This window comes from Penaeus chinensis, chromosome 13 (genome assembly GCF_019202785.1).
Source record: "Penaeus chinensis breed Huanghai No. 1 chromosome 13, ASM1920278v2, whole genome shotgun sequence".
Lineage (NCBI taxonomy): Eukaryota > Metazoa > Arthropoda > Malacostraca > Decapoda > Penaeidae > Penaeus > Penaeus chinensis.
The window spans coordinates 13,689,386-13,700,091 of NC_061831.1; the positions used below are offsets into that span (position 1 = coordinate 13,689,386).

The window sequence follows — 10,706 nt, forward strand, 5'->3', positions numbered from 1 at the left end:
AGACGAACTCATCATTCAGGCCTAGCGTTGAAATTTCCCTCAGAGCTACATAAATACGTCTTTTTCCAACCGTGTGTGTGTGTCTGCATTACATACAGGGTGTCTCAAAAGCCATTATCTATTACAAGAAATAATTGGAATAATGAAAAGCACAGTGATACCCAAAGAAACTTTTGTACCACGGTTATATTACAAGTATATAAGATCAGGAATATTTTCAGTCGACACACTGGCACTGACATTCTGCTTAGGACCACTGTTGTTTTTTTTTCTTTTTCTTTTCCATACCTATTTAATGCAAATGAAGACGGAGAACGAATATTTGTAGTAATATCGAAAATAAAAGGCATATCATGCGAACAAATTACAAACAAATCTGAAAGAAAACTTCATAAAAAGTACCAACAGAGTATTTCGTAAGTTAATGAAATCTTCCAGGACTGGATTGGCCGAGGCGGATTACGGTTATAGGCAGCCCGCTCCCCCTATTTAACACCCTTAGATTTTTATGCTTGGGGTTTCATTAAGTCTCAGGTGTACACTGAGGATAATTAGGGATGTTACTGAACTTAAAAATCTCATTACTGATGCAGTTCCAAAAATAACCACAAATGCTGGATATGTTTTTCTTGAAGCATCCTATCGGTTTGAGATATTTAGAGACACTGATAGTCGCCATGTGGACCATTCATTGTTTGCACTATATACTTTGAATTCAACTTTTCCTCAAATCAAAACCTGTTTTTCATAATTCCTATTAGTTCGTGCAATATATAGTAAGTTTTGAGACACTTTGTATATTTACGAAAAAAACTTTTAAAAATTGTCTCATTCTTTTTTAAATCAAATTAGCAATACGATCTCCAGCGAATGAGTCAAAAACCAGTCGAACCTTCATTGAAAGTATAATCTTCATCTAAATTAGATTCCACCAAGTCTTGACAAGGGGTAAGAGGTTGTGTATGTGTGTGTGCCCTTGTTTATATGTGCGTGTCTGGATGTGTATGTGTGCATGTGTGTGTACCTGTGTATGTGTGTGCGCATGTGTTTGTATCCATACTCACAGCTCAGTCAAACAATCCTTCCAAATTACCAAAGTCGCCCCCCCCCCCCAAAAAAAAAAAAAAGGGGCGATCGAATTTCGCCTCTATGTTCCAAGAGAATGAACAAGCCAGCAGAAGGCGTATAAAAGACCCGTCGACCGGCAGCACAACACAGTCGACATCGAGTCTTCAGAAAATATGTACAACAAGGCGATTTTGTGCCTCTGCCTGGGTGAGAGATTTGTCGGGGTAATGGTGAAAGATGATGAGTGATGATGAGGGTGATGATGAGGATGATAAGGATGAGGGTGAGGATAATGAGAATGATGAGTGATTTTGATGAGAATGAGGGTGATGAATGACGATGATGAATGATGATGAGGATAAGGGTGATGATAATGATGGGGATGATGATGAGGAGGACGATGATGAATGGTGATGAGGTATTTGTGGTATTTGTGATGAAATTTACAATGATGAGAAATATTTTTTATTGCGATGATCTTTACGTTAATGCTGCTCCTTCCGAATGATGTAATGGTGAGCTTTATGATGAAGAATGATAGTCTTTACGACGATAAGGATCTTTTCGATGATATTTATGAAAGTTATCTCCACGAAGATGATTATGACAAAAATAATTATCTTTATTATTATTAAAAATAATGATCATTATTACAGTGATAATATTGTTTTACGATCGTAAAATAGTATGGATTACCTCTTAATTGTTTACTGCCTCTATGAAATTCCTAAGATAATGATTTATGTTCATCACAGGTGTGGCCTTGGCCGGTGCAGATTTGGACCGTGTAAGTAAAATATTTATTTTTATTTTCTAGTCCCCTCTCTTTCTTTCTCAGTCCTTCTTTCTTTCTCTTACTTTCGTTATCTTGCCAGAATGAAATTAGTAGATGAATTACAATACTGTATACAGTATCTTGACTGTGAGAATCGCATATTTTAATCCCCAGACCAAGCGAGGTTTCGTCAGCGGAGGAGGCTATGGCGTGAGCAGCGCTGGCGGCTACGGCGGCGGCGGCGGCGGCGGAGGCTACCTGATCGTGGGCGGCGGCGGCGGCGGGAGCGGCCATCACGGCCCCAGCTCGTCAAGCATCGCCAACCAGGCTGCCGCTCAGGCCAGCGCCGCAGCCGCAGGTCTCAAGGGCGTGTCTCAGGCCGCTGCGTCTCAAGCCGCGTCTCAGGCTGCGGCCACAGCCTCCGCAGCGGCACAGTCTGCCTCAGCCGCAGCTGCTCAGGGACAGGCCCAGGCTGCGCAGATCACGCAGGCCGCGCAGGGAGCGCAGGCTGCAGCCTACGCCGAGTCTTCGTTGTCCAGCCAGGTGAGCAGCGCCGCTCAGTCTGCCGAAAACACGTACAACACGGCTGTGGCCTTGGCCGGTGCCCTGGGACACGCAAAGGCCGAAGCTCAGGCTGTGGCCGCGCAGGCCCTGCAGGCTGTGCAGGCAGCCCGGGCAGTGCAGTCGGCACAGGCTGCCATGGCGTGGCAGGCTCAGCAGGCGGCCAACTCCCTGAACCAGCAGCAGTCGCTGGCCCTGAGTGAGCTGCAGTCAGCGCAGGCAGCAGCAGCACAGGCGCAGGCGGCGGCCTCCAAGGCTCTGGCCAAGGCCAAGGGCGGCGCCTCCGGCTACGGGGGCCAGGCCGGCGGGGGCTACGGCCACTGAGGGACGTGATGCCTGAGGGGGGGGGGGGGGCGCCGACCGATTTCCACACGACTTGGCTTCATATGTATTATGTATTTATTTTAAGAAAGCAAAAATATAAACGAAATTAAATAACTGCATTTTTATTACATAGTTACTTGTCACTAAAATTACTTGCCAGAAGAGAGAATAGTCAATTAATCAGATAAATTATTAACTACTAATTTTCTTAAATCTAATAAGGTAAATAATTAACTAAACATTTTATTTCCAGTTTAATGCATGTATGAGTGTGCATACACAACCACACACACACACAGACACACACACACCCACATCTATATGTATATGTATGTTTGTTTATTACATATGTGTGTATATATATCCATATATATATATATATATATAAAGTAAAACACTCTTTTGAATAGAAAATAATAAATCTGGCTATGAATACCCAACCATAGATTGCAGGACGACTAAATAAAGGCCTTCCTCGAGCTTCGGATTCTTGCTCTCACACCTTATTCATCTCAAAGGGAGACGGCGGTCTTATCATTATGAAGTGATTTGCACGACCCTAAAGAAAGTGCATTATTTTTGTATAATTATTTAGAAGTGGGACTGTAAAAGGATTAAAGATTTGTAATATTTTTAGAAAATCGTTTTTTGGTTTTTGTTTTTGTGAATGTGGTGAATAGTGTTAATATTTTTAGAGATAGTTGTTGTTGTTTTTGGTGAATGTGATGAATGGTGTTTGTGGTGAATGAGCCGGTTCGATTATTTTTGAAGGATATTATGATACCGCCAGGCAATAGCGTCCAGTTTTAGACCCAGTAAGAGAGTCTCTATCAAAATACTATGAGGACTCGAGGAAAGAGATCGCCCTTTATGAAATAATGCGAGAGTGCGAGAAACGATGAGAATGACAGAATAGTTCTCCTTCGAATTCTGTCATGCTCAATATGGCGGAATCGGTACAATAAAAAATGTGTTTTGTTTACTTTCTGAAGGTCGGTAATTTAAGCCTCTGTTGCACCCACAAGACATCGATAATTTCACACGGGGAAGAAAGTAGAGTAAGTGAATAAGGAAATTAGGAAGAATAGATGTGATTAGATGTGGAATATGTGATTTGTTTAGAAATGGGAATAATAAAGTTAAAGGAAAATGTTAGATTCTCAAAGAGAGGGGTCACTAGCACTTTTTTCCTGGTGAACAGTTATTTTTTTTTTGTTTTTTGTTTTTTTGTAGACAAATGACAGTAAGTAACGTTAAATCGAACAGAATCGTGGAGGCAAAGCATACAAAACGTAATATTATTTATTATGATTCATATCTGTTATTGTTACATAAATATTTGTTCATCAATAGTGTTTAATGATGAAAATAACGAAAAACAACCTGTCCAAGTCAGACGCACGTGTTGATGAGCTACTGGCTACCTATCAGCTATATGTTATTATGATTCATAACACTGGTGGTCCTGATACGCGCTGTCGGCAAATGAGTTTTTTATGCTCGCGTGATGGCCGGACTAGGATGTATTATTTCGACACGCGTGTGTGTATTCCCGCCTCTCTCTCTCTCTCTCTCTCTCTCTCTCTCTCTCTCTCTCTCTCTCTCTCTCTCTCTCTCTCTCTCTCTCTCTCACTCTCTCTCTCTCTCTTTCTCCCTATTTCATCTCTCCTCCCCTCTCCTTCTCAACCATTCATTCCTTTCGCACGCTTAAACACACCCACACCTATAAAAAGTGAAATCAGCGCCTCGCTGCGTGGCGAAAAAACGCAGGGATGGATTTTCGTGCAAAAATAACAAAAACTTGAAACTGAGAAGGATATAATATGCGATATCTATTTAACGCCGTAGGCATGAGATAGAGTGTATGAACGTGAAATATATCGATGCTCATGTTATAGACAAACATTTAGAGTCGGACGATTGGTCTGAGATGCACATGAACCCCCCCACCCACCCACCCAACAATCACCCCCCAGACACCTGACCCCCCACCAGGCAACTCCAACCCCTCCCTCCCCTCCCCTCCCCAACCCGCCCAAAGGTAAAATAAAGAAATTGCCACCATGAATGTAGATGGAGAAATAACTACTGCTGACGTAACGATGTAGCGCAATTAGATGGATGTAATAGTGATGCGCGGGATCTCAAGTTTCGGATGCGGATGAGAATTTTGAATTTTGGTAAACTGCGGATGCGGATGGAGACCCAGTACTCAAAAATGTTTATATTTGCGCATCTCACATGTTGATATCAGTGTGGATTCGAATTCAGACTGTCATGTACGGAAAATTAAACAAAACAAAGAGTTGACTATCCTCTTTAATTCACACTGAAATTATATGCAATGGTCTTTGTTTCTTACATAAACTATATATAGCCTATATATTTGTTTAACATATGTGTTCCACAAACTAGTTAATATAATATAATGAATTTAATATAACAACATAATAAATGATAAAGTAATTAAAGTTAATAATATAATGAATTACAATTAGAAGGGTTTGACGCCTGATAAAATACCATAACGCTATAAACCAGAATAGCTTACGTACGAGAGCGCTTCATAACGTTGCCTATTCGTCCATTCGCTGCATATGGTGAAGTTCATATCCGGGTGCATTTCTCACTGTGTGCTGTACAAAAGACCACCAGGGAAGGTCTGTTGTTCCCTGGGGATATAGTACAACAGAATGACTTGCACTCTGACACAGAGAGGGGATGAGAAATAAAAGAGAGAAAGAGACAGGAGCGGGAGATAAAACAAGAGAAAGGCAAAGATAAGTATGGGTGAGAGAGAAGAGAGGATGAGCGATAAAAAGAGAGAAAGAGAGAGAGAGAAATGAAGAGGGAAAGAGAAAGAGAGAGAGAGAAGGAGGAAGAGAAAGAGAGAAGAGAGTTAAGACAAAGCATGGGTAAGAGAAAAGAAGTAGAGAGATAAGAGGGGAGAGAAAACAAAGACAGAACGAGAAACAGAGAGACGAAAGGAGATAGAGAGAAGAGAAGAGGGAAAAGATAGAGAACAAATATAAAGCAAGAGACAGAGCATGGTTGAGAAAGAAGAGACGAGAATGGTTACAAAGAGAGGGAGAAAAGAAGAAAGGCACAAAAAAAAAGAGTAAAGATAAATTATCCGCATATCCGCATTCCTTATTGAAAACAGCAGATGCGATATTAGTGTGCACGTCAATAGACAAAGAACGAAAGAGAAGAGAAAAAGAGGTAGATTAAACCTACGAAAGAAAATAGATGTAAAGAGGTAATGATAATGAAAAATAGAAGAGAGATATGTATAACAAATAAGTAAATAACAGGTGAAAAAAACAATCTAGCAGGGGAAAAAGTGGGAAAAGAATTGAAGGAAGAGAAAGAGAAAAGAGCAAAGATGATGCAAATAAAAGGAAAATTACGTAACTAAAAAAAAAAGAAAAAAAAACAGTAAAACAGGATATGTGCTCAAGAGATGACAAATGTAAGACAATTACTTAAGAATTATATTGCGTACAGTATTTATCTGCAATTATAGATATCAGGCGTCAAAACGTATGCGCTAATTAAGAAGACCTATTATCATTACTTTTATAGATGCTATTATCAGTCATTTATTGTTCCAGTGTTATCATATTCCCTTTTCGAAAATAAACCATCGCTTTTAAACTCTGTGTTGATTGCGATGCGAATACAGAAAATTTATTCCAAGTATAATTTATAGAAACTTATTTACATTATATTTATTCTTTCTCTTCCTTTCCAACTATTGCCGGATTTCTCTAAAGAAAAAAATTCAGTAATAGACTGAGCTTCTTAAAAAATATTTCCATTTCGCAGATGATATCCAGAAGGAAAGCTGTGATAAAGGGTTGATTCAGCCATTTCCTGCAACTTATCTTGAAAAAAAACAATAACAAAAAAACTATACATGAACTTTCCATGAAAACGGGAGAGGATACACAGTCGCGTGTGGATGTTGAAGATAGTTAAGAAACGGGATACATATCATAGCGTGTTATTGTAAAGGTTGGTCAGCGAAGTAATATTACGTTACATACTGTATGAAAATGAATTCTGAAACTGAGACGGCAATCCGAGGCTACACTGTGTATAAATGTACCTATAAATCTATACATACACACACACATATGTATGTGTATATGTGTGTGTGTGTTTGTGTGTGTGTGTGTGTGTATGTGTATGTGTGTATGGATATTGATTATTCCAATGCATTTAGCTATGGGATTGTGTGAAATATTTCTTCACTAGTACTCTCTGTTCTTCCACATACGAACACTGATTTGAAAAGATCTAAACGCATGAATTCTGAGAGATAACGTTTAAGGTGGATAGCAACGATAACATTCTTTTTTTGAAAGGGCTGATTAATAAACCACCAAAAGACATATAATTAAGGAATAATGACTCATCTAAGAAAGGAGAGTGAGGGTGGAGAGAGTGACAGGGTGAGAGTGAATCCGGAGAACTCAGAGTTCAAAAGACCATTCAAAATGGGGGGAGAAATCCGAAAGATCATTCGTGACGTCATCCTGGAGGACCAAACCGCATCCAAGAATTGCCCCCCCCCCCCCCAAAAAAAAAAAAAAAAAAACTCTTTCGCCCACTGGAAAGAACCCGAGAGAAATCGCCTTTTAGTAAAAGGTATAAAAGGGGCGTCGAGAGATGGAGCGCCACAGTCGACGTCGAGTGAGCAGCCATGATGAACAAGGCGGTGATGTGCCTCTGCCTGGGTGGGTCTTCGGCGGGCGGGGGAGGGAGGGGAGGGGGGCTGTGGCGACTTGTGTTGGTGACTTGCATTTTACTCTCCTTTCTGTTGAATATGAGCCCATAGTACATGACTGTCTGTCTGTTTTCAGGTGTGGCGCTTTCCAGTGCTGAGGCGGATCGGGTATGTATAGTTTCCGTTTGAGTTGTAGTCTATTATTCTGCGAAACAGACGTCTCTCTTCATAGTGTAGATTGCCATATCGGTATTACAAGCATTCGTTTCAAATGGGCAGACCAAGCGAGGTTTCGTCAGCGGCGGTGGCCACGGCGTGAGCAGCGCTGGCGGCTACGGCGGCGGCGGAGGCTACCTGATCGTGGGCGGCGGCGGCGGGGGCGGCCATCACGGCCCCAGCTCGTCAAGCATCGCCAACCAGGCTGCCGCTCAGGCCAGCGCCGCAGCCGCAGGTCTGAAGGGCGTGTCTCAGGCCGCTGCGTCTCAAGCCGCGTCTCAGGCTGCGGCCACAGCCTCCGCAGCGGCACAGTCTGCCTCAGCCGCAGCTGCTCAGGGACAGGCCCAGGCTGCGCAGATCACGCAGGCCGCGCAGGGAGCGCAGGCTGCAGCCTACGCCGAGTCTTCGTTGTCCAGCCAGGTGAGCAGCGCCGCTCAGTCTGCCGAAAACACGTACAACACGGCTGTGGCCTTGGCCGGTGCCCTGGGACACGCCCAGGCCGAAGCTCAGGCTGTGGCCGCGCAGGCCCTGCAGGCTGTGCAGGCAGCCCGGGCAGTGCAGTCGGCACAGGCTGCCATGGCGTGGCAGGCTCAGCAGGCGGCCAACTCCCTGAACCAGCAGCAGTCGCTGGCCCTGAGTGAGCTGCAGTCAGCGCAGGCAGCAGCAGCCCAGGCGCAGGCGGCGGCCTCCAAGGCTCTGGCCAAGGCCAAGGGCGGCGCCTCCGGCTACGGGGGCCAGGCCAGCGGGGGCTACGGCCACTGAATATATTACTTACAAGGATGCTGTGTCTATGACGAATCTGCATGAAGCGAACTATTCTGTGAAGTAACTGGTTATTTTTACGAAATAAATATTTAATAAGAAATCCTAGTTTTCGTGTCTACAAGGATTGCCTTGGCATTGTAGTTTAGTAATTCCTATATTACATTTTACTTCACTTAATCATAAATCATAATTTCAATAGCTGTTGATCCTGAGGCCCATGTAATACCCTCACAGATAATGTATGGGTACCTATCCCTCTCTCTCTCTCATATATATATATATATATATATGTGTGTGTGTGTGTGTGTATGTGTGTACATATGCATATAGTGGACAGATAAGTATATAGATAGACAGATAAATGTAGAAAAGGTATGACTGAGAATGAACATCTTCAAAATACAAGAGATGTACTTGACCGGTTTCGATTATATCTTCGTCAGAAATACTTGCATACATATACATGTGTATGTGCATATGTAAGTGTACATGCACACACACACACACACACATATATATATATATATATATATATGAATTTTCTTTATATAGTAGCAACATTACAAAATTCATAAATAAAACGACTCAACCAAACATAATATTAAAATCAGCTTATTGCATTGGACATCATTCATCAGGGAACGCAGTGATGTGCCTTGTGTTGTGTGCTTTACACTCCTCCGGCGGTAAATACACTCAAAAGCCCTTAAGAGGATTCAGAACTAGATCGAAATATAAGTTTTTTTTTTCATACTTAAAGCCTGTTATCAATAAGTACAGACAGAAAGTTGATATAACTGTGTACATATAGAAGTACAAAGATGTTCATGACAAGATGTCTGCGTAGTGTAGTTAAGTATTCGTTGTTGTTTGAATAATTAATCTATAGTTGTATCTTGTAATTGTAACTTATGATCGTCCATATCCATACCTTTAATTTCAGTACTATCATCATGCCTGTTACCATGATGGTCATTTTCAAAACTATATTTGCAGTGATACAACAATATCATCATTATAGTTATTGGTGGTATTGTTACTGCGACGCAATTTTGCATCACTGTTACCACTGTTGTTATATATATACATATATATGTTATATTATATACATATATATACTGTATATATATATATATACATATTCACTCTCTCTTTGTTTATATATATATATATATATATATATGTATATTTATATATATGTGTTATATACACATATATACTATATGTATGTATATATATATATATATATATATATATATATATATATTTTATATACACTCTTGCTCTCTCTTTTATATATATATATAGATATATATACATATATATACATATATATCCATATATATACATATGTATATGTGTGTGTGTGTATGTGTGTGTGTGTGTGTGTGTGCATATATATATATGCATATATGTATCTATCTATCTCTCTCTATATATATATATATGAGTGTTTGTGTGTGTGTGTGTGTGTGTGTGTTTGCGTGTGTATGTGTGTGTGTGTGTGTGTATGCGTGTATGTGTTTCTGTGTATGTGTGCGTGTGTGTGTGTATGTGTGTGTGTGTGTGTCTGTGTGTGTGCGTGTGGGTATGTGTGTGTATATATATATACATATATATATGTATGTATGTATGTATAGATATACATGCTTATATATAAATATAAATATATATATATAAAACAATGTTGTTACCATTATTATTATTATTATAATTGTCGTTATTCTTAAATATTAATGATAGTGATAATGATAATAATTATGATAATAATGATAATGATAATAGTAATAATAGTGATAATTATAATGATGATGATGGTGATGAAAATGATAATAATAATTCTAATAACAATGGTAGTAATAATAATGATATCAACAATAATAATTTTGATAATGATAATTATAGTAACAATGATGATGGAGGTGATGATGAGGATAATGAAAATGATAATAATAATAATAATATTATTATCATTATTATTTTTACTATTATTACTATCACTGTAATTATTATTATTGCAGTCATCAGTATCATATGTATTATTACTATTATTATTATTATTATTATTATTATCACTATTATTATCATCATAATTATTATACTATTTTGTATTATCATTATCATTTTTGTCGTACCATTATAATTATCATCATCATTTTTATCATAATCATCATTCCCATTATCATTATTATTGTTACAAATACAATCATCATTATCTATATCATTATCATTATTATTATAATCCCCTTCTTTCTTCTTTATTAT

At 39.6% G+C, this 10,706-nt stretch overlaps 3 protein-coding genes across 3 annotated transcripts in view; all 3 read left to right on the forward strand.

The window, feature by feature from the left end:
- Positions 1-1,149: 1,149 nt before the first annotated feature.
- LOC125031589 (putative lysozyme-like protein) lies at positions 1,150-2,728 on the forward strand. Its single transcript, XM_047622470.1, has 3 exons — positions 1,150-1,243; positions 1,824-1,855; positions 2,018-2,728. The coding sequence occupies exons 1-3, from the start codon at positions 1,150-1,152 to the stop codon at positions 2,726-2,728; spliced, it is 837 nt and encodes a 278-aa protein (XP_047478426.1).
- Positions 2,729-7,436: 4,708 nt separating this feature from the next.
- On the forward strand, positions 7,437-8,439 carry LOC125031590 (glycine, alanine and asparagine-rich protein-like). Its single transcript, XM_047622471.1, has 3 exons — positions 7,437-7,470; positions 7,597-7,628; positions 7,740-8,439. The coding sequence occupies exons 1-3, from the start codon at positions 7,437-7,439 to the stop codon at positions 8,436-8,438; spliced, it is 765 nt and encodes a 254-aa protein (XP_047478427.1). The 3' UTR covers position 8,439.
- A 651-nt stretch (positions 8,440-9,090) lies between these two features.
- The window catches only part of LOC125031591 (glycine, alanine and asparagine-rich protein-like), a 15,392-nt gene continuing 13,776 nt past the window's right edge, over positions 9,091-10,706 (forward strand). The window contains exon 1 of the mRNA XM_047622473.1: positions 9,091-9,127. Within this exon, the coding sequence (XP_047478429.1) occupies positions 9,091-9,127 (37 nt within the window). The remainder of the gene's footprint in view (positions 9,128-10,706) is intronic.

Excerpts from the sequence above, each read along its gene's own strand:
- LOC125031589 (XM_047622470.1), top strand. The coding sequence starts at position 1,150 with ATGTTCCAAGAGAATGAACAAGCCAGCAGAAGGCGTATAAAAGACCCG. Across the intron at positions 1,244-1,823 it reads ATCGAGTCTTCAGAAAATAT|GTGTGGCCTTGGCCGGTGCA; the intron begins GTACAACAAGGC and ends TGTTCATCACAG. Across the intron at positions 1,856-2,017 it reads CCGGTGCAGATTTGGACCGT|ACCAAGCGAGGTTTCGTCAG; the intron begins GTAAGTAAAATA and ends TTTAATCCCCAG.
- LOC125031590 (XM_047622471.1), top strand. The coding sequence starts at position 7,437 with ATGATGAACAAGGCGGTGATGTGCCTCTGCCTGG. Across the intron at positions 7,471-7,596 it reads GGTGATGTGCCTCTGCCTGG|GTGTGGCGCTTTCCAGTGCT; the intron begins GTGGGTCTTCGG and ends GTCTGTTTTCAG. Across the intron at positions 7,629-7,739 it reads CCAGTGCTGAGGCGGATCGG|ACCAAGCGAGGTTTCGTCAG; the intron begins GTATGTATAGTT and ends TCAAATGGGCAG.